The 23,435-nt window shown below is 39.9% G+C and overlaps 1 protein-coding gene across 2 annotated transcripts in view; it reads left to right on the forward strand.

Moving 5' to 3' along the window:
* The first annotated feature begins 299 nt into the window (after positions 1-299).
* PPIL4 (peptidylprolyl isomerase like 4) overlaps positions 300-23,435 on the forward strand; it is a 28,564-nt gene continuing 5,428 nt past the window's right edge. Inside the window, exons 1-12 of one of the 2 annotated variants that reach the window (XM_037034782.1) lie at positions 300-424; positions 3,599-3,666; positions 3,755-3,819; positions 4,525-4,654; positions 5,291-5,433; positions 5,927-6,023; positions 6,813-6,929; positions 8,165-8,289; positions 10,154-10,220; positions 12,489-12,600; positions 15,292-15,388; positions 20,512-20,659. In XM_037034782.1, coding sequence (XP_036890677.1) covers positions 355-424; positions 3,599-3,666; positions 3,755-3,819; positions 4,525-4,654; positions 5,291-5,433; positions 5,927-6,023; positions 6,813-6,929; positions 8,165-8,289; positions 10,154-10,220; positions 12,489-12,600; positions 15,292-15,388; positions 20,512-20,659 — 1,239 coding nt within the window. In that variant the 5' untranslated portion in view covers positions 300-354. The remainder of the gene's footprint in view (positions 425-3,598; positions 3,667-3,754; positions 3,820-4,524; positions 4,655-5,290; positions 5,434-5,926; positions 6,024-6,812; positions 6,930-8,164; positions 8,290-10,153; positions 10,221-12,488; positions 12,601-15,291; positions 15,389-20,511; positions 20,660-23,435) is intronic. The other variant, XM_037034783.1, reaches the window with a different exon arrangement.

Raw genomic sequence — 23,435 nt, forward strand, 5'->3', positions numbered from 1 at the left:
CCAGGAATTTGCCCCAAATGGGAATCAAACCCGCGACCCCTCGGCTGGCAGGCGGGGCACCCAGTCTACCGAACCACACCAGCCGGGGACCTAGGGGCACTATTAAAGGACTGTATTCCGTACCATTTGCCCAGAGTGCAACGGGATTTTCAAAAGAGCCGCGCCGGGGGCGGGGCCCAAGGGAACGGTGGAACAGCGACCAATCGGGCATTAGCGTGCGGCCCGGGAAGGGGCGGTGTCGCCGAAGGGGTGGTGAAATAAGGCGTCGCGCCGACAGTGACGCGTGGCGTGGACGACGACGGGCTGCGCTTGTCAACCCCGGCGCTCACGCTTTGCGGAGGCGGAGCGGGCGCCATGGCGGTTCTGCTGGAGACCACTCTGGGCGACATTGTCATCGACTTGTACACCGAGGAGCGGCCGCGCGGTGAGGCCCGCCCCGACAACCTCTTGCCCGGGTGGCGATCTCTTTTCTTCACTCTCCCTTCGCCGCCCAGTCCCCGACGTCGTCTAATTTGAGCGTCTGGGCTGCTGGTGCGGGCGACCCGGCGCTTACGAGCGGGCCTTGGTTAGAAAAGTTTTTATGCGGACACCCTTCCCCCGTGTCCGGAGCGGGCCAGTCCGGTGGCGGGGCTTGTGGTCTTTAAATGCGCGTGTGCTGTGCCTGGCAGCGTATGGAGTCCCCACAAAGCTTTAGTGGCTTTACTGCGTTTTACTGGCGACAGGGGGGGTGTGCTTGGTTCAGTGAGTGTGGGCGTCCCACCTGGATGAAGGGCTTTCCGGGGGTGTGCACGGAACCTGGGCGCACACTCAGCGATCGACGAGTATACAAGACTTTGCCAAGCCGTGGGATAGGCACCTTGTCCTTGAGGAGCTAATTTTACATTGAGGGAAATCTGCGCTGGAACCCATTTAACTTTTTAAGTGTTATAGAGAAAGATGTCTAAGTTGCTATGGAAACCAGAGAAGGGAGTAATTCTTCCTGGCTGGGGGCGGGGAGTTGAAGCGAGCCAAGAATGCAGAACCCTTGTACGTGCTCTATCAAAGATGAGTGGAATTGAGGGTTTTCTTTGAGGTCGCTTGGGATTTTCTGGAAACAGCACGTAGTTTGGCGTGACTTGAAGGAATGGTATGTGACATGAAATGGCAGCTGCTAGTCTGGTTGTGTCTGTTAGATCGTGCATAGTCTTGTGTGCTCTACCGGTGACCAGAGGTTTTGAAGGTTTTAAGAAACAGCACTGAAGCATAGCACACTTGTTTTAGAAAGATAATAGCACTACGGATAATGTATCAGAATAGGAACAATCTGGAGGCCAAGAGAGATCAGTTACAATTAGGGTCCTACCCCCATGAAATGCAGAGTCCACCAAAGAGGGTGAAACAAGCCTCGAAGCTGTACGAGTGCCTCCTGCTACCCCCACCCCCACCACTAACTACTCAACCAAACACCCATGCCTTTCACCTACTATTGCCTCTTCCCCACAGTTCTCTCCACTGGTGTCCTTTTGGCAGACTTCTTGCTCTTCTCAGGTCAAGCATGGTATCCACTGTGTCTCTCCATTGTCCCTAAGCAGAGTTTGATCTGTTTCTTCCGCTGTCTCAGATCTTTTATAAGTCACACAACACATGTTTTGTTGAAACATTGGTGTGTGGTCCTGGAATTATTTGCAGGTCTTGTATCCTCTCAAGAATATAAATTCCAAGAGAGCCTGTGCCTTAATAGTCTATCGCTGTGTCCTGAGCGCCTTGTACAACACCTGGCACTTTGAGGGCACACACTGGAGGTTCATGTTATTGACTGGTCCATATAAATCGTTGCATTAAGATATTTTGTGCAAGTGGTGGAAACTCAACTCAAACTGGCTGAAAGAAAGGAATTGATTGTCTCATGTTACCGGGGTGAGTGCGGCTATAGCGATGGCGGGATCCAGAGGTTCAAAGGATGTTACAGGGATGTGTATTTTTTTATCATCCTTTGGTTTTGTTCTCCTCTAGTTTGTTTGCCGCTCATCATGCGGAGCAGCACCTGACAAATGAGAAGGGCTCTTTCCCCGAGCTGTGAGGCACTAACTAAAGGGGGGATAGGGTTACCCCACCTAATTACGGGTACAGATGGACAAGTGTGGCCTCTGCATAGTTACCTTAGAACACTAAAAACATAAGCCCACCCTGTTTGTATGTATTTGTAAGCGATTGGCTATATACTTATATCTGTAGCTACTTGTTAATCAATAGTAAACCTATCCAGATTTATTTTTCCTTCCTCCTTCCCTTCCTCTCTTCCTTCCTTCCTTTCTTATTTCTCATTATAAAAAACATAAGACATCCAAAAGTAGAGTCATGTCAGTGAACCCTTGTGTTGATGACCAGTTTCAATTAGTAGCTGTCAACAGGCAACTGATATTGTTTCATTTATATCCCCACGTGCACTGGATTTTTTTGTAGTAAATACTTAACATGGGATTTATTTAATCTGTAATTACATCAATTTGTATCTTAGAAAATACTTTAAAAAAGACTACATAACCACAAATTAACACATCTGAAAAAATTAGCAAGTTTTCTTAGTATAATTTGTATTTTCTTAATGTCTTATAATCATTTAAAAAATATTTGGTCATTTAAATTAGGTTCCAAGCAAGGGCCATATAGCATTATATTGGCTGATGTATCTCTTAAATCTCTTAAATCTCTTAATCTATAGGTTCTCTCCCTCCCTTTAAAAAATTAAGATTTTACTTTTTGGAGCAGTTTAAGGTTTATAGCAAAACCAAGGAGAAGATAGAGATTTCCCATATACCCACTACCCCCTCAACATGTGCAGCATCTCATAATTGTCAGTATTTTCCTCCAGAGTTGTTTATCTTCTGTACATTTATCTGTGGTATTTGTACCATGTGACATTATATTGATACAAGTCTGCTATTCTCTGCCAATCCAGTTCTTTTAAAAGCCTCCAGCAGGTCTTCTAATTTCTCCAGTCAGAAACAATCTCTTTTTAGAACTCTTGTGGCATTTTTTAACCCATGTTTTACCATTTTACTATTTAAGTGGCAGAAATGGTATTTTCAAACATGGCCAGTATTGTGACTAATTTTTCTTTTTTTCTCTTGTAAAATCAATCAATCAGCTCTGGCTGGTGTGGCTCAGCGGATTAAGCCACACCTGCAAAACCTAAAGGTCACCAGTTAGATTACCAATCTAGGGCACAAGCCTGGGTTGCAGGCCAGGTCTTCAGTTGCGGGTGTGCAAAAGACAACCACACACTGATGTTTCTCTCCCTCACTTTCTCCCTTCTTTTCCCTCTCTCTAAAAGTAAATAAATAAAATCTTTTAAAAAATCAATGAATAAATGATTGCTTATCTCAGATAAGTTTCAGTTTCCTCCATTAGCTCAGATGCCAGAGAAATGCAAAGAAAAAAAGATAATTAAAAATTTATTGCCCTTTTTAGGCTCACTGCCTCTTTTTGGCTTTAAACCTATGACCACTTTGGGGAGCTTTTGTATGGTAATTTAGAAATTAAATGATACTAACTGTGCTTATACTTAAAAATGTATTTGTGAACTACTGCGATAAATTTGTTATTTATTTTCTTTCAGCTTGCTTGAATTTCCTGAAGTTATGCAAAGTAAAATATTACAATTATTGCCTTATTCACAATGTACAGGTGAGTTGGTGGGTATTAGTCAATGTCCTTTGTTATTGGAAACACCTAGCAAATTCTGTGAATTGATAAAGTCTTCTATATATTACAGAGGGATTTTATCATACAAACTGGGGATCCTACAGGGACTGGCCGTGGAGGAGAGTCTGTTTTTGGGTAAGTTCTTTTATTTTTAAATGAGTAAAAATAGAATTACCTTTTTACATTGTTAACTAGCATATTTCAACCTACATTAAAAAAAAATACTCACCCCTCTTGGCTGGTGTGGCTCAGTGGTTGAGTGCTGGCCTGTGAACCAAAAGGTCACTAGTTCAATTCCCAGACAGGGCACGTGCCTGGGTTGTGGGCCAGATCCCGAGTAGGGGCCATGCAAGAAGCAGGCACACATTGATGTTTCTCTCCCTCTCTTTTTCTCTACCTTCCCCTCTCTAAAAAATAAATAAAATCTTTAAGAAAAACCTCACCCAAGGATAAGTTTTTTATTGATTTTTGAGAGAGGAAGGGGGAGTACAGAGAAAGAGAAACATCGATCAGTTGCCTGCCCTATTAAACCTGCAACCTAGGTATGTGCCCTGACCAGGAATCAACCTTTTTTGAGGTACAGAACAACATTCCAACCAACTAGACCACCCAGCCAGGGCTCAATTTACATTTTACAATGTAAAATGAGATTGGATTTTTTCAGATTAGATTAGATTCAGATTAGATTTTTTCCAAGTTCCCTAAATGCCTATAGTATAATAGAGGAATTTTGAATCATACTGGTATTTCTATAAAGAAACGGTAGCCAACGTTACTAGTACTTCTGTATTTCATGTTGAGAATACTTATATTGTGTTACCTTATTGTATATATTTTCAGTCAGCTGTATGGCGATCAAGCAAGGTTTTTCGATGTAGAAAAAGTGCCAAGAATTAAGCACAAGAAGAAAGGCACCGTGTCTATGGTGAACAATGGCAGTGATCAGCATGGATCTCAGGTTAGGAAGTGGGTGAGAAGATACGTTTTGCTTTAAAAGGAAAGGCTGGGATTATCCCACAAAGTTATCTTTTAAAATTATCCAGTAAGGGGAAATTTTCAATTAAAGATGGTTTGGGAAGAAAAAAATTACACTTGTTTCAATATAAATTATGTGACATCACAAAAATAATTTTTTTAAGTGCAAAACTTGTGAGGAATTTAGAAAACACTGAAAAGTACAAAGAAGAAAGCAGCGTCACCCCCAATCCCACTGTTCGCAGATCATCACTGTTCACACCGTGCCCCTGGTCCTTTTTGTATTCATTACTTAGTTCAAAGCAGGTCACGTAGAGCATTTGTCATTCGTTGTCTTGTTTAATGCTCACTGAAACCCCACTTGGGGTAGATGGATCTTTCTCTCGCAGTTTCCTTGTGCAGGAACTGAGCCTTGCTTTGTCCAAGTATTTTTAAGAATCAGAGCATCTGTGTGTGTGTGTTGACATTTTGTGTTAAGCTTTGTACTTTTACTTAGTATTGTACTCGTAACAAGTGGGTAAGAGTCCATGCAGTGAGAGTCTTAATGGTGTGTATTTTTTGTCAGTCTGGAACTAATTTCAGTTTGAATTATATACATGTGTGTATTTGTGTTCTTGGTTTTTCTTTATAGTTTCTTATTACCACAGGAGATAATCTAGATTACCTGGATGGTGTGCATACAGTGTTTGGTGAGGTGACGGAAGGCATGGACATAATTAAGAAAATCAACGAGACCTTCGTCGACAAGGATTTTGTACCATATCAAGATATCAGGTGTGCTTCCAATTTACTGTCTGAGTGGATCAGAATATTGCGGTGTTTGACCTGGTAGTGGTGGTGGCATGTGTAAAACTTTCTGTGGGTCATTACAAAATATGAATTGATACAAGACTATAAGAATCTTTGTAATAAAAAAGAAGTTTTATGGTTATAAACTTGTACAGATTATTTATAATTGCCTATGTTGGAAGGAATTATTAAGCCTTTAATTTAGTTTTTTTTTAGAAGTGCGGATTATCGAGAGATGTGGCAAAAGTACTCAGATTTAGACCTTATATTGTTTTAGAGTAGTGCAGAGTAATAAATATCAAACAGTCAAAAACAGTAACACTAATTGTGACAGTCTACTCTAATAACATCCTTGTGCAATAAAATTTAGGAGTTTATGGCTTTTGTCTTTAGAGATACAAAATAATACTTATAAAAAGTAAAACATAGATTCTGAAATAATGTAAATGTAACATTTGACATGGATTTATTTTGTAAGGATTAATCATACAGTGATTTTAGATGATCCATTTGATGACCCTCCGGATTTATTAATTCCTGATCGGTCACCAGAACCGACTAGGGAACAACTGGATGTAAGTCGAGTCCTTTTGTATTTGAATGTATACGCAAATTAATGCTTTGCATATCGTTTGCTTTTTAGGCTATTAAAACTTATTTCTTCGGAATGAATATTTTGCTTGATCAATTATTCTAGCATAAGTTTAGAGTTCTTTTTCTTTTTTATGGAGATACTAATTTTTCTAGCTATTTTTTAATTTCTCATTATAGCACCCTTTCTTCATTTTTGGTTCCACCAGAGGGGCCTTTCTCTGGAAGCTGATAGGGATACTTCGGGAGAATGTTTTTCTTAACTCCTAACTCTTAAGTAGGAATGTTTAACTTGGCTTTGAGGCTAAATTAAGCTATCATCTTTTAAGGGAATTTTTCACCTGGACAATATTCTGAAGCCAGGCTGGACCCCAGAAATTTCTGTGGAATAATGCAGACTTTTCCCTCATATTTTGAAGTATATTTCTGCTTATGAGACTTTTTAAAGTTAAATTTATCTTTATAATTGGATTTGGTGCTTAATTTCTAAAATTGTTTATCTTCTGCATTTAGCACTAAGTTGGGTACCAGAATGTTTCTGTATAACTGTATTTTGATTTAACAATAAATTAGAAGACTGGTCTGGGTAATGTAAAATTAATTTAATTTTCAGAAGTTTGTAAATGTCACTTTCAGAAGTTTGTTTCTGTGAAACAAATGAAGTTATTCTATTCCAACACATTTGATAGAACTAAGAATAAAGCCAAATATCTCATTTTTTAAAAGATTTTTCTATTCTTTAAATATATATGTGAATAACTTCTGCCTTACAGAGTGGTCGAATAGGAGCAGATGAAGAAATTGATGATTTCAAAGGAAGATCAGCTGAAGAAATAGAAGAGATAAAAGCAGAGAAAGAGGCCAAAACTCAAGCTATTGTATTAGAAATGGTGAGATGATTATCTTATTCAACAATATTTTTAGTTATTCAGCAGTATATTTAATACATACTTACTATTAGTTTGTCTATTTCTGGCTTGTTGATAATCTTACAAAAATTTAGCCAAGTATTTTTCAGGATTAAATATTGTGTAACATAATAATACATGTGAAAGTAAATAAACTTGATTCCATTATTAATATAGTGCCAAGTCCCTTTTTTAAGAATGGAAAGTAGATACTCAACTTATAAATATTAAGTGGATCTATTGCTGTACTCATTATTTTTATTTTTAGTTAAAAAATCTTAAAGTTATTTTTTAAAGGTTTTATTTATCTATTTTTAGAGAGAGGAAGGTAGGGAGGAAGAGGGGGAGAGACATCAATGTGTGAGTGCCTCTTGAGCGCCCCCTACTGGAGAATGTGGCCTGCAACCCAGGCATATGCTCTGACTGTAATCAAACGGGCGACGCTTTGGTTCTCAGGCCAGCACTCAATCCACTTAGCCACATCAGCCAGGGTTACTCATCATTTTTAAAGAGTTTTTTTTGGAAGAAATTTTATGTATATTAATGAGTAATTTTTTGTACAGCTTAAGTATTGGAATTGAATAGTAGAATAGTAGTTACAGGACAAAATAAACCTGAGTAGAATTGAGTACTCTAAAACACTCCTTCCCGCCCTGGCTGGTGTAGCTCAGTGGATTGAGCAAGGGCTGCAAACCAACGGGTCACCAGTTCAATTCCCAGTTAGGGCGCATGCCTGGGTTGCAGGCCAGGTTCCCAGTGGGGGCCACCTGAGAGGCATCCACACATTGAAATTTCCCTCCTGCCTTTCTTCCTCCCTTTCTCTCTCTGAAAATAAATAAAATCTTTAAAAAATAAAAAAATAAATAGCCCTGGCTGGTGTAGCTCAGTGGATTGAGCACGCACCAGCCAGCCAGACCACTGTAGCTCGATTCCCAGTCAGGGCACATGCCTGGGTTGCAGGCTAGTTCCCACTAGGAGACCCACGAGAGGCAACCATACATTGATTTCTCTCCCTCTCTCCTTCCCTTCCCCTCTAAAGATAAATAAATAAAATCTTTTAAAAAAGTAAAAAGTAAAATAAAATACATTTAAAAAATAAATAAACACTCCTCTATATTACTAATAATATGAAGTCATTGGGGAACATTTGACAGAATATTTGGAAGGGAAACTTAAGTAAAGGAATTGATTGATATTTTTGGTTGTTTATAATTTAGGTGGGAGACCTACCTGATGCAGATATTAAACCTCCAGAAAATGTGCTGTTTGTGTGTAAATTGAATCCAGTGACCACAGATGAGGATCTGGAGATAATATTCTCAAGATTTGGGCCAATAAGAAGGTAATGTCTAGAATTAGTGAAAGATTTAAGGAAAACTAGATATTTGTGGTTTTCTGACATGTGTCTGGTGAATCTATGAACTCTAGGTGAATTTTGTGCTGGTGACAGTAGGGAAGAAAAATATGCATATGTGTATAAGTATGTATAAAAATATGTACATGCACGTATGCGTATATAATTGAATGATTCTCCCACTTCCAACACATTTTCACAGGAGGTGAATGGAATAGTTTAAGTCTAGCTCTGTCGTATTCTTGATAACCTTCATTAATATTGAAAATATTCATCTCATTTATGTTCTCCCTAGATTTACCAGCAATCTATATCAAAATTTGAATAGAATTTTGAATAGAATAGAATTCAAAATTTTGAATTTTGAATAGAATTCAAATTTGATTTGAATTTACGTTTTTCCAAATTTTTCTTTTGACTGATTTCCTCTGCATTATTACTGCAAAAGTCTACAAAGCTAATATTTCTGTGAGAAAGAGGAATACTTAATTAAAAAGTATTATTTAATGTTTAGAATTTCATTTCATGTTTTTTCCCCTTGATTTTTCTTGTTGAAAGAAAAATCTTTCTATAAACAACTACCCAACTTTATTCCTTCACCCATTTACAATATATCATATTTATTAAAAAGTTTTCCATCCTGATTATCTGCTAGGGAAGGTGAGGATTTGACTTTTATCACTAACCTCCCAGGTTCATTCTTTCCTCCTCCTACTCTGATTGTGGTTAAGTTTGGTTAGGTCATTGTGTAATATTTACATCTCAATGGGCATGTAAATACTGTAACAGCTGAACATATGCATGTAAATACCGTAACAGCTGAACATATACTTTCCTGTCTCAGTTGATGTAAAGTGAGACTAGGAAACATAAGGGAAGGGACAAGCCAGCTGGTTTCAGCTCCACCTTTCTGTTCCTTTCACTTGCTCGTTAAGATGGGTTTGTTCTGCAGAACAGCTGTACTTACGGGGTTAAATTTGAGCTTGGCTTATACTAAAATTCAAAATCTCCAAGGCTTATAAACTTACTAAATGTGTGTATATGTATAAATGCGCATACATTATTCTAACGGTAGTATTATATGCTATAATTTATCTGCATTTGGGAACTAGAAGTGAATTATGATTTAAAAATTTTTTTAGCAATAGTATACATTTGCCACAGAAAAATGAAATATTTTTTTAAAATATTTTATTTATTTTTAGAGAGGAGGGAAGGGAAGGAGAAAGAGTGGAAGAGAAACATCAGTGTGTGGTTGCCTCTCATGTGTCCCCCACTGAGTACCTGGCCTGCAACCCAGGCATGTGCTCTGACTGGGAATCAAACCAGCGACCCTTTGCTTCATAGGCCCATGCTCAATCCACTGAGCTACACCATCCAGGGCAGAAAATTAAATATTTTTATCTTATTCTTCCTTCAATTCTTTGGGAATTTTATTTATTTATTTGTTCGTTTGTTTGTTTGTTTATAGAAGGAGGGGAAGGGAGGGAGAAAGATGGGTAGAGAAACATCAGTGTGTGATTGCCTCTTGGGCACCCCTCACCAGGGACCTGCCCTGCACCCCAGGCATCTGCCCTGACTGGGAATTTGGTTCATAGCCTGTGCTAATCTACTGAGCTACACCAGCCAGGGCTGGGAATTTAGAATTGTAGGTCTACATAGGCATTTAGAGTGGAATTAGATCTCTAATTAGGGGACTGGTGAACTTTTTTTTAAAATTGTAATGGAAGAAATTTGGAAAAATAGTGCTGTGAATTTAACTTTGCCTTTTAATAACTGTCTTATTTTTTGTTCACTTTTGAAGAATGAGAGTGAATCCTTTTTTTTAAAGTCTCTTTTTGCAAACTTTCAGTTGTGAAGTTATTCGAGACTGGAAGACAGGAGAATCCCTCTGTTATGCTTTTATTGAATTTGAAAAGGTGGGTCGTGCTATAGATCTATTAAGTTTGATATTCTTTTTGTTTTTACATGGTTCCAAAATGTGACAAGTCACAGAACTTTTTCTGGTCTCTAAGATTAGAAAATTACTGTGCCTTTTCTTTAGGTACCAAAGAAAAATAACTTTATTGTATTCAAACAGGGGATAAATTCAACATCTGTTGATGTTAATATATGTACCTTTACATTAGGTTCAGGTGCAATCTGCATTTCATGTATCTTTAAAACTGTATAAAGTTCTAGGTAAAGTTCTTCCTATTCTGTAAATGTTTTTCATTGCTATATAGATAAATATATATACTTGAGTAAAGAAAGAACTGGACTGGGTAATAAGTTCTAGCTATTAATTTAAGCTTTGTCACTGAATAGCTAGTATACGGCATTTGGCAGTTTAGAGCTCTTCGTTCTAGGTGTTAACTTCCTTATAAATGAAACTCGAGTGTTGGATTAGATGGTCCCCTCTGGGTCTAAAGTAATAACGATAGGTTATGTTACTCAAGTAACTGTCTGGGCATTATGCTACGTGACATGCATTTCCTCTTTACTCTATGAGGTAGGTACCGTCCTCCTTCTCCAAGTAAGTTAACTGAGATGCAGAGTGGTGATGTGACTTATTTAAAATCATGCACTTTGTGAATGCCATAGCTGGGATCTGAACTTCATGTATATGTGACTCCGCTCACATTGCTTTTTGCCACTATGCTAGTTTACACAGCTTTGGACAGATGTGTGTCCAAGTGTAGCTCAGTCTAAGTTATAGTTATTCTAAAGCATTCATTGAACGCCTCTTATGTTTCAGTGTGATAAGTCCTAGGACTACAAGAGGAATAAAGCAGGGTTGGGAAGACAGACACCTACCAGATTTGACCTCGATACTGTCAGGGGTCCAGAAACTGTGTCTGCAAGGTGCCCCTGTGCTAGCAGGAAGGAGATCTCTGCCTTTGGTTTGCTACGATCCCATGTGTAGGCCCGCCAGTGTCATCCTGTTGTTGACACCGTGGGATATAATTTCATGTCTTTTATAGCAATAGACTGCCTATGTTTCTCAGTCTTCTGCATGAATATTTGTTTCCCATGAATATGCAGTTCAGTTCAACTTTAAAGAATCTATCAGTTCTTTTTCATGATTTACCATTTCAGTTTTTGAGGTGGATCCTTTGTGACCTTTATTATTTGTTGAAAATCAGGCTAAGCTACATCATTCTGCTTCATAATTCCTCTGGCCAGTAGCTTCTTTGTAAGTGCTCATCATTTAGTCTGTATTTTTTCCATGTGCGACAAGTTTTGTATGTTTTGGATAATCTGAGCCAAAAGTTTTTAAACTGAAGAGTCAATTACATACAGAAAACGTGTAGCTCATGAGTAAATGGCTTGGTGAGTCACCACAGTCAGTACATCCATGCGAACCATCACCCGGGCCCACAGATAAAACGTTAGCAGAAAAACGGGATCGTGACCCCAGAAGCCTTTCTGCGTGCCCTGCGGATAACTTCCCTGTCAATGCTGCTTCCATGGTCATAGACTGGTTTTGTCTAGTTTTAAACTTGATACAAATGGAAACATGTATATTTTTGTTTGTAGCTTCACTTGCTCAGTGTTATATTTGTAAGAGTTATACATGTTATTGCATGGAGCTCTTGTTAAGTTTTCCTTTGTTAATTTTTATTAGCATATCATAATTCACTGAGATAATGCTCTGTGTGTGTGCACACAGGTGAATTATGTAGAACTTCTCTGGGCTCGCATCCTGTAATCAGTCACAAAAATACTCCTTCGCTGAAACAAAGGAATAGTCATACACAGTGGGACAACTTAAGGCCATGGCCTCCCATGAGGTTAGGCTTTACTGCCAGATGGATTTAATATCAGATTCATAAAAACATCTTCCAGTTTTCAGGACAACTATGGGTGTTGACTAAAAGGGATTGTGCACTTGCATAAGACAGTTGGTAAGCATGTGTATGTATGTCCATAGCAGTCAGACAGCCTCAGTTCAAATCTTGGCCTCACCCTTGCCAACTGTGTGACCTTTGGCCTTTCCGCACCTTTCTGAACCTCTCTTTTCTCTTTGAGAAAATGCAAGGCCATAATAGATAGTACCTCATATAGTTGTTTTCAGAGTTAACTGAAGTAATAGATACAAAGAATTTAACAGCATTTGGTGCGTAATAAGCATTCAGATCTTTGTTTTAGTAACAGCAAACTGTTTTCATAAAGATTTATGCTTAAGTTTTTGTAACTAATGCCAGGAAGAAGATTGTGAGAAAGCATTCTTCAAAATGGACAACGTACTTATAGATGACAGAAGAATACATGTGGATTTTAGCCAGTCTGTTGCAAAGGTTAAATGGAAAGGAAGAGGTATGTTGGTTTATTTCTTGTTTCTGTTTTACTTTCCATGTTTTGTGTGTGTGTGTGTGTATGTATCTCCTTTGATTTAGTGTTGTTAATTAGGAGAAATGCTCTGTGGTATAATTCTTGCCATTTATGGTTTAATTCTCACCCAAGGGTATTTTTTCATTGCCTTAGAGAGGGAGGGAGGGAGGGAGGGAGGGAGGGGAAGAGAGAGAGGAACATCGATGAGCTGCCTTCTTGTGCACACCCCAAATAGAGATTGAACCTGCAACCTTTTGGTCTAACGGACAATACACCAGCCAACTGAGCCACCAGGGCTGTATATATATATATGAAGTTCTGTATATATCTATGTTTGTATCTATTTATGTCGAATAAATTTGGCATGTCACACTTAAGGTTGAGTGTCTGGCGTGCTGAAATAATGTGGGATTTTGGTTTTTGATGCAATGTTTTTAATGATTTCACATTGACGAGTGGATAAAAAGGTTATGGTACATATAGAATATTTCACCTGGGCAGTTATTTACCTTGTAATGCCAAATTTTACTAGGAATTCTAGGATTACATTCTTTTCTATAACACTTTCCTTTTTCTTTATTTCCAATGATTTTAATGATGCTTACTTGGGAGTGATGTGCTCAGTTGCTTGGTGGTTGTGTTACGTTACGGGAGTTGGAGAACAGCGGAATTATTGATGACTGGACTAGGCCTGGCAGGCGCAGTGGATGCCGTGCCCTCCGTGGTAGGAGAGTGTCTTGGAGTGAGGTGCCCTGTCCTCGTCGTCGTTTCTCCCACAAAGCCTTCCTACTGCCAGAATACATGACTAGATTTCGACACTCCTGTCTGTTTTGAGTGACTTGTGGAAACTAAGTTGAGGCAGGAAGAAGTGTTTGTTACATGTGATGAATGCAGCTGTGTGAACGAAAGAATGAAATAACTGCATTCAGGAAGGACAGACGGGCTGCTGGGCCCACCCCGTGTGTGCTGGCCCACGAGTACAGCCACACCGGTCTCTGTGCCTTCCCCCGGAGAGTTCATTGTAGTTTGCCACTGGGGACATGTGTGAAACAGGTGTTATTGCGGTGCCTCATTATAGGAAAGAAATTTGAGCTATAACATTGTGAAGTCATTTATCCAGGATCAACAAACTGATGATTTAAACAGGCCCTAAATCCAGTTTTTTCTCTCTCAGTTCTCTCTTCTTAACCTGTCCACCCACTGAAGAAACGATACCACCTTCCTAAGTAGTTTCAATGTAGTTTACTGACTTCTAATTGAATTTCTTCATGTTTTTTCTAAAGTAAAATATCACCTAGGAGACGTGCTTCACTTTCACATTTGCCATCTAAACTTCAGTTTGTTGTTAATCTCAGGTAATTTTGAGTGATTTTGTATGCTACGGATTCACATGTAATAAATACATGCTGCGTACCGTTCACAGTGCCAAGGCATTGCCCGTGCAGTCGTATTTAGTGAGCCCGGCAGCTCTGGGCAGGGTTGGCGTTACTTCCCGTGCGGAAGTGAGAGAGTGAGTTGCGGAGGGTCCAGGTGTCGCCTCTGGGACCTGTCTCCGCCGTCAGGATAGGAATGGGGGGAGCCTCGCTTTTTCATCCCTCGCTCTTTCCATTTCGCCGCAGCCGCCGCCTCCACAGTGAAACCGCTGACACAGCACAGCTGTCCTCGGTGATGGAGTGTTTGTTAGAGCTCCCGCTACAGTGCTTCCCACGGACATGAAACATCGTCTCCTGGCCATTTCTGTTTCAGGAGCAATCCTGTCTTTGATCCCCGCCCGCTCGCCCCTTTAGTTTCTATTTTCTCCTTTGTTTAAAGATCCTGACAACAGTCAAGATGGATGTAGGGTTGACAGCCCAAACCCCTCCCTGTCTTGGACCTCCCACTGGAAGCGTTGCCTCGAGGTAGTTGAGGGGCAGGAAAGGCTGGGCAGGCGCAGGTCCGGGTTGCGGGTATGTGCCAACCCTCCTCTGGTGGGAGGCTGGGCTGGAGAACAGAAGGGCTGCGTGGAGCTCCTGTCCTGGGCCTGCTGCTGCAGGCCACTCAGGAGTTAACAGTGGGTCCTGTTTCTCTGGAGGGATTATTGTTGGTCTTATTTTGGGCACTCAAGAGGAATAAAAACACTCGTAAGCGAGAATTTCAGGGCAGAGACAGGCTGTCTTCGGTGCTCTCACCAGCCCTCCCACCTCGCCGCTCAGTGAGCTTCTGCACACACAACCCTGTCGTCCCCGGTTGCTGGCCGCTCTGTTCACGATTTGGGGCAGGGTCTCTTCTGACAGGTCACGAGTCGGTAAAGCCTCACTTCTTCCAAACTTGTAAGCCTCTCAGATCTCAGACATAAGTCCCAAACCCTTAGCTTCCTTTGGACCCAATGTTCTCATGGACGTAATGGCGCTACTTAAGTGCTGCGCCGTTTTCTGGGGAATGTGTGTATGCACTGTCGTGGGAGATTTGAAAGCATGGTGGTGTAATAGTCACGCATCTCGTTAGGTGGCAGCATATGCCACCTGTTAAAACAGCAGAATGAGTTCCTGCAATTCTTTGGTTCTCTGACTTTTTTTTATCCCCTCATATATATGCCACTTCTAAAATGGCGCTTATATATTATACCTTTTATTAAGTAATTTTTGTTCTTGATTAATTAGGTGATTTTTCTTACTATGTTATTTTTTTTATAAACAGGTGGAAAATATACCAAGAGTGATTTCAAGGAGTATGAAAAGGAACAAGATAGACCATCCAATTTGGTCCTGAAAGATAAAGTGAAGCCCAGGCAGGAGTATCCTTCCCAAGCCGTTAGGATACGTGGACCCTCTGTGTTGTAAAAAGTCACAAAGGCTATAGAGAAAGTTCCCGAATCCAGATGGTGTGTGAAGGACTCATCTGGTTTTCAGTATGTTCTCTATTGTGTGGAGAAAGTTAGGGTTGACATGAACCTTTAGCCTACTTCTCTTCTCTCCTACTCTTAGGTTAAAGTTAACACTTATTCTCAGAAGATTTTTCAGGTAAGATTCGTATTTTCTCTTTATAATTATAATGTTTTAAATTCCTCATGGTCAGACATTTATTATAGCTAAGCTAAATCCTTTATGCTAAACCTTCTTCATCTGTTTAACTTTGGAGATGGTGAACATGTAGACATCAAAATTCTGTTGGTCTTTTCCGTAATCCGGTTGCTGCTTTCTGCTTAGTACATTGTCAGTCTAGCGACAAGGACTCGTTGGGCCTGGCGAGCGAGAGTTGACTTCTGTAGGGTGACAGAGATCCACTGACTTGACCATTTTATTTGGGTTCTTCCAAGTAGTAAGTTGAGAGAAGAATCAAGGAAACATACTGTTCATGTTATGTAGTTTGTTTTTTGCATTGATATTCTCACTATAAATCTATTACTCCACACATTGCAAAGCTTATTTCTTTCATGACTCTTTCTGGAAATGGTTTCTTTGTTCTCCAGTTTCTGTTGGCGCTTTCAGGACTCCCTTTTCCCGTGCTGCAAAGGTGTTTCTTTTCAGTGTAGTTGTCAAGGAAGGATGAATGCGGGTTGACCGTGACATGCTCATTTTAAAACACGTTGATCGGTTAAACACGTAAGGCGCTGTGAGATGGTAGAGGTGGGCGAAGTCTGCGGGCGCTCAGGCGGGCATTGGGAGGAGAGGCTTTCACCTGCCCACAGCCTGGCCTAGAGCTAAGATTTAGTCTGAAAAGATGAACATACCGGGGACATGGTTGGAACCTTAACATCATAAAAGGTATGGAGCGAATACACTTGAGATTTAGTTATCAAGTCTTTACAATTAAATTTAGGATAACCAGTAGTAACTGCAGTGGAAGAAGGGGAGTGAGGGGACAAGTAGAAGGAAATGCAGGTGTAGAATATGAAGTAGAAGGGGGCGTCTTTTCCCCACAGAAGTAGTTCAGGCTGAGAAAAAAGACTGCATAGTATTATAGTGATTTAAATTCCAGGTGTTCGATTACTAAGAGTGAGGAAAGGAAACTAGGCATGATTGAGAATGAATCCCTAGCCCAGTACTGTCCAATAGGGCTTTCTGCAGTGATTGAAATCTACTTTATCTCTACTGTCTCATATAGCTGCCGACCACGTGTGATTATTGGGCACATGATGGACTGAGGAACTGAATTCAAAATTGTTTAATTTCATTTTAATTTAAACAATCTCATGTAGCTAATATTGAACAGTGCCTGCTTTAGTGTTTTGAAGTTGATAGAGAAGACAGACATGTTTTGGTGTAAACCACTGATTATTTTCAGTCAGAATATTGAACAAGGAAAAGGAAATCCATGAGTCAGACCCTGTGGGATGGTCTTTATGTTCTGGGTAATTGGTAAGTTTCATTTTAGTGGGGCATTTATAATTTTGGGAACAATAATAGAGGGGGGATAAAACATGTTTGTAATATGTAAGATAAATACGTATTTTCCACATCATACTCTATATTGTTTCTTTGTTACTGTGGCAAGGAAAGGGGATTTAGAAAATAATCTAATGTGCAGATAAGTTGTCTTAAGTCAGTTAAAAAGGCACACTTTATTCATCTTGAGAGAAAATAAAATTGCTGTATATATAGACTGTTGATAGGAAGATTAAAAAGTAGAAGTAGAAGCAAGTTTAACTTGGCTAGACTAGACCTCAGGGAAGAAATTGGGAAAAGAAGTCAGAGAGATCACAAATTAGTGTTTAATTCAAATGGTTAGTGGAGATTTAACATCTTCTGGAAGTGTTGATCATAGTGGTGAGTAGAAGACAGGATAAGTGAAGAAGAAGACATACAACAAGTGTCTTGGTGGCATTACATAATCAACAAATATTTATTTGGTGTCGATTACATATTAAGATTAGCAGTGAACCATAGTCCCTGCTTACATATACTTTTTCTTTTAAATTCTCGCCTGAGGAAATGTTTAATAGTTTTAGAGAAAGAGGGAGAGAAACACTGATCATTTAACTCCCGTATGTGCATTGACCGTGGATCGAGCCCACAACCCTTTGGCGTATGGGCTGATGCTCCAACCAACTGAGCCACCTGGTCAGGGCAGACCTTATGTTTTGCTGTTGGAGTTGGGGCTGGAGAACAGACATTAAATAAATGCCGTGAGTTAAATACATCTATAGGGTATTGCAAAGAAGTACATTTGTGGGATATGGGATTTTTAATAGAGGCCAAGGTCAGAGAATACCCTCAATAACACTAAAAGGAGTGACGTTAAAGCTGCAGCAGGCATATGGGGGAGAGGAGGGCTGAGGGGATGGGGCCGAGGTGGGGTGCTATTTAACTGTGCTGTGTCATTTAGGAAATACAGTTTATGTCTTGTTTATGTCTTGATCCAGCACAGCCCAAGTATAATCATTCACATGCACCCATATTCTTCTTCAATGACATGCGGTCTCTTTCCTATTCTGTGTTATTAGAAAAATGCTGGCTGTGACCCACTAAATGGATTTTGCTCTCCACTGATGGATTGTGATCAGCATTTTGAGGAACACCTCTCTCTCTTTTTAAAGATTTAATTTATTTTTAGAGAGAGGGGAAGGGAGGAAGAAAGAGAGGGAGAAAAACATCAGTGTGTGGTTGCCTCTCATGCACCCCTTATTGGGGACCTGGCCTGCAACCCAGGCATGTGCCCTAGACTAGGATCAAACCAGCAACCCTTTGTGCACTCAGTCCACTGAGCTGCACCAGGTAGGGCAAGGAACGCCTCTCTTCAAGCCATTTGCACGGAGAGAGAAGCATGTGAAATGCCACACACTAAGGTGAAATCATAGGCAAGAACTAGTGAATTTGTATCTGAGAAAGGAGAAGATCCAGAAGCTGCTCTGCAGACAGTGTGACACAGGGTGACAGAGTATAAAGGAGAAGAGAAGTTCAAGATGATACAGTAATAATAGGGTAGTATGGGCTGACAAGTGTCTTAAGCCATCTTTTGAAAAGCAAAGAGGTGCAGTGTTTTTCTCCTGGTTAGTCTTAGGCAGAGGGCGTGTCATCCCCGAGGAAAGTGTACACTGTGGAAGTGTGACACCAGACACGGCACTGTCTCCGAGGGAAGTGTGTCTGCGATTCCTCTGTCCCCCTGCCACTAAAAGAACCCTGCGTGCAGGGCTTCCTCATAAGCTTTCCTTTGAAACCTGCTATTCTAGCCTTCCCCAAAATCTGTTTGAGAAACTGAGATTATTGTCAGCAGAGGTTAGCGTAAATTTACATTTCCCCTTACTGGACAACATTGTTTAGTTTTGTTTCTGTCTCTGAATTAAAACATTATCACCATTTTTATAACTTTTATGTGAAATTTTAAAAATTCACTCATCATCCTATTATCTAGAAAACCGGTATTTATTTGTCCTTGTTCCTGGCAAGCCTTGATCTTTTATAAAGTTTTGTGAGGTTATAATCACCATATGATATGTATGGTTTTTGCTTTAAGGTTTTTACACTTTTAATTTTTTATAAACACCTTCCCAGGTTTTCTCATAGCATTCATTCATCATTGTTAATATCTTCCTTTATAAAGTTATTATAAAGGAATAATATCACATTGAAGTACTACAATATCATTAAATATATATCTATTCCTAGGCTTTTTGTTGTTCCCAGTTTAATATAAAAAGTAATTCAATCCAAAAGAACCTGTGCATATCAACATTCATAGCAGCGCAATTTACAGTAGCCAAGTGCTGGAAGCAACCTAAGTGCCCATCAGTAAATGAATGGATCAAAAAACTGTGGTAGCCCGTACTGCTGTGGCTCAGTGGATTGAGTGCTGGCTTGTGACCCAAGGGGTCACTGGTTCGATTCTTGGGCAGGGTACATGCCTGGGTTGTGGGCCGGGTTCCCTGGTGTAGGGCCTGTGGGAGGCAACCACACAATGATGTTTCTCTCCCTCTCTTGCTCCCTCCCTTCCCCTCTGTCTAAAAATAAATAAGTAGAATATTTTTTAAAAACTGTGGTACATTTCACAATGGAATATTACATAGCAGAAAGAAAGAATGAGCTCCTACCCTTTGCAACAGCATGGATGGAACTGGAGAGCATTACGCTAAGTGAAATAAACCTGGTGGTGAGAGACAAACACTATATAATCTCACCTTTAAGTGGATCCTAATCAAGAAAACAAGCAAGCAAAACAGAACCAGAGATATTGAAATTAAAAACAATCTGACACTAACCAGAAGGGAGGTGGGAGGGGATAATGGGGGAAGGGTTTTCAGGAACAATTATAAAGGACACGCGGACAAAACTCAAGGGGGTGTGGATGGCTGGGGGTGGGGGGAAGTGGTCGGGGGTAAATGCAGACAACTGTACTTGAACAATAAAATAATTTTTAAAATAATATTCCTATTATGTGAGCCTTCATTTAACTTGATTTTTTATTAAATTCTTGCTTGAATCTAAGCATGGCAACCATGGATATGCATTGCTAAGTTTCCTTCAATAGAGTTGAACTAATTTACTCTTCTGAAGAAGAGTCACATGAATGTACTTTTTATATAGCTTTTCTGGCATTGGAGTTTGTACTATCTTTTTTTCTTTTTTTTTTCAGTTAAACATGTGCCTCATTTTCCAAGTTTTTTCATTATTGACAGATGTTTTCTTATTTTTTAGCTTCTTGTATTTCATTTGTGGATGTATAGTTCTTTCCCCCCGCCACACTTTTGTCCACTTACCAGTTGTTAGCTGCCTATGTACAAGCAATGGTTCTCTCCATTTTTTTTCTGACTGTGTAAGGGATATGTATGAGTCTGTTTTGTTTTAGAAATAAACTGTGCTTGTAAGATGCTTTTCCTTTAAAAAGTTACCTTTAACATCTTGGTCTTCTTTGCTCACCAGACTCACGTTTTGGTGTATTCCTGGTGTCGGTTCTCACATTTGCCTTAACTAGCTGCTGCAGTGCAGAATACGACCTTATCCTGGATGAGCAGGCAGAAGACTCAAAGTCAAGTCGCTCCCACACCAGTAAAAAACACAAGAAGAAAACTCGCCACTGCTCTGAAGGAAAAGAAGATGAGGACTACCTGCCAATCAAAAATACTAATCAGGTACTTCTTCCAATGTCCAGACTCAGCTGTGGAGAAATACATGTTTTATCCCTTTGTGAATTACATCTTACTGATGGGCATGTTCTAAGTCTGAAGTGTAGAATGGTTTCAGTGGGGAAATGAACTGCAATTTTAAAGAATATACATCAGATTATGAAATATTGCTTTCAAATTAACTTGGTATATAATTACACGTCACGAAGCAAGCAGTTTCCATACCACCTGTGGGACACTCATTTGTTCCCATTGAAGGCAAGTGTGGTTATGCCGGAACAGTCCTTCTCACTTACCGTTTTATCACCAGTGTTATGTACAGCATTTAACAGCTCAGGAGGGCTTAGGACCTGCGACACACTTATTGTTTCCTTTTGTATTGTGTATATGAGATAAAAACAGCACTCTAATTAACTTGATAATCCCAAAAGCTTTTTTGAACAATACATTTTCAAAGATGATAATAGTAAAAATTCCTAAAAGGGAATTGATTATAAAGAAAACAATGCATTTCCAGCCTGCATTTGGCTCTGAGTGCAGAACCAGTTACACTGCAGCTCATTGCTTTCATTTTACCACACATAGACATTTGAGCTGGGCCCTGGTGGGCGAGGAGGTGTGGACAGGCAAAGCAAAGCTGGGAAGGAACTCGAGGTGGTGAGGACGTGGAGCAGAGACACAAACAGAGAGACGCAGTGCGGTGGCCCAGGGAAGGATTTGCTGTAAAAGCTAGGTTTAAATTTCCACGCTGCTGGTCACTGATGTGATCCCAACAAGTTCACTTTCTGAGCCACAGTTTCCTCCTCTGTGGAACTGAGATAACATATACTTCACAGGCATGGTGTTCGGGTTGAATGAGAAAAACGTGTTCTGTCATTTTCTATGCTGGCTTTTGTTACTCCTTTTGTGTGACAGTAAATGACTTTTCACTCAGTTGGAGTACTTTTTAATTGGATTTATATTTTATTAAATTTTTTTGATGTTTAAGGATTGCTTTTAAAATTGTTTGTTTTGTACTTTTAAACATCATTTATACGGTTCCAAAGTAAACTCTACAAAATGGTGCACACAGATAACTGAGTTTCTGTCCCTGTCCTCTCTAGCTTCGCCCATGTAGTTAACGATTTTATGTGTTTGTGACTTCTTCCTTATTTAAAAAGGTTTCAGCAGGCCTGTATTTTATATACACATTCCTAGCCCCCTGTTTTCCGGATAACACGTGTTCCTACTCCTTGCTGTTGTCCAGCCAGAGGTGTGACCTCTGCTTTCCACAGCCCTTTGGCTGTTTAAAGCCTGCCATCACGCATGCGCTGACGTCGGTTTTGAAGGTACACCTTTGTTGGTCCCTCCAGTAATCTGCACAAGGATCGGTAATGGCTAATATCTTCGTAGTCTTTACAGTGAGGTGAATACTTTTGTCCCCATTCCACAACAAAGGAAGTGAAAACTGAGGCGGGGAAGAGCTTGCCCCTAGTTTTACACAACTAGTAGAGAGCGTGGGCACAATTTGAATTCAGACTTGCGCTCCTAATGACTCTACAGCTGCTCTTCTTACCTGGAATATATTTGTTTGTTTTCTTTTTTAAAACCTATTGTTAGTCTAATATAATTGGTCCCAGAGTGCGACAGTCCAACACGATCTGGTAGGAGTGTCTTCCTCCTAGTGTCTGTACTCTGTTATAAACTCAGCTTCTTTTAATGGTGGCCATGTCACATTTCTGTGTATCTTAATGTTTTCCACTAAACACCCTTAACTCTCGCCCTCAGCCCTCTGGCTGTAGTGCGCCATCCTGCACGGGTGCATGGGTTCAGCAGTGAGTCCGGGCCTGGGATGTACCTTTGTGTGTCTGAGATCGGAGGTTTAAAGAATATCGAAAGACTGGCTGTGTTTTGAGTCTGTTATTTCTCCCCCTTTTTGTAAATCTTTTTTATCCTGTTGTTGGCTTACTCAAAACCTTACAGTGGCAAATATCCTCATTTGGCACAGAGTAAAAGGTATCAAATGATATTTGGGGGGATAATAAGGTAGCTGGCAACTATAAAATTGTTGAATTCAAAATAATAATCTAACTTTATTTCTTCCCCCAAGTGTATTGAAGCAAATGGGTTTTTTCTATTGAGGTAACATTGGTTGATGACATGATGTAAGTTTCAGGTTCCACATTATGATCTGAAACCTGTGTCCACCACAGTGAGCTCCCTGTCTGAAGTCCAGTGTTAATTCATCACCATACGTCTGACCCCCTTTCCCATCTGGTAACCACCCATCTGTTGCCTGTATCCATGAGTTAGAGCAAATTTCTGAATTTTATACTTTCATTTAATAATACAGCTAAACTAATTTTCTCTTATTTTCTTTCTAATAAAACAGCACCTATATTTAAGATTTCAGTCAGCCCCCAATTTTTTCTGTTATTCTGATTTTATCCTTTTGATTTCAGTCTCAAAATACAATCATTAAAGTGAATTTTCAGTATGAGGTAATTTTGGGTATAGCTCAGATTTTTCAGTTTGTTGGCATTTTGTTCGGTGAGCCTAGTTTCCTAAGAATGTTTTAACTTACTTCTTCAAGCTCTTTGTTTTTTATTAAGTGACAGCCTTACTGTTCAATTCGAAAAGTTCTTTATTTAACTTTTCCACCTCATGTCTTAATTCCAGAGGTAGTTTCTCTGTGTTGAGGTTGGGGTTTTACTGGGGTTACAGGAAATGAGCACCCCATTGTGGGTTGCCTGGCTGAGATGTATTCATACTCGTTGTCAATCTTCCTTCGTGGTTTTCTTAG

Source organism: Sturnira hondurensis, unplaced genomic scaffold (assembly GCF_014824575.4).
Source record: "Sturnira hondurensis isolate 20B ecotype Veracruz unplaced genomic scaffold, ASM1482457v3 Scaffold0022201, whole genome shotgun sequence".
NCBI lineage: Eukaryota > Metazoa > Chordata > Mammalia > Chiroptera > Phyllostomidae > Sturnira > Sturnira hondurensis.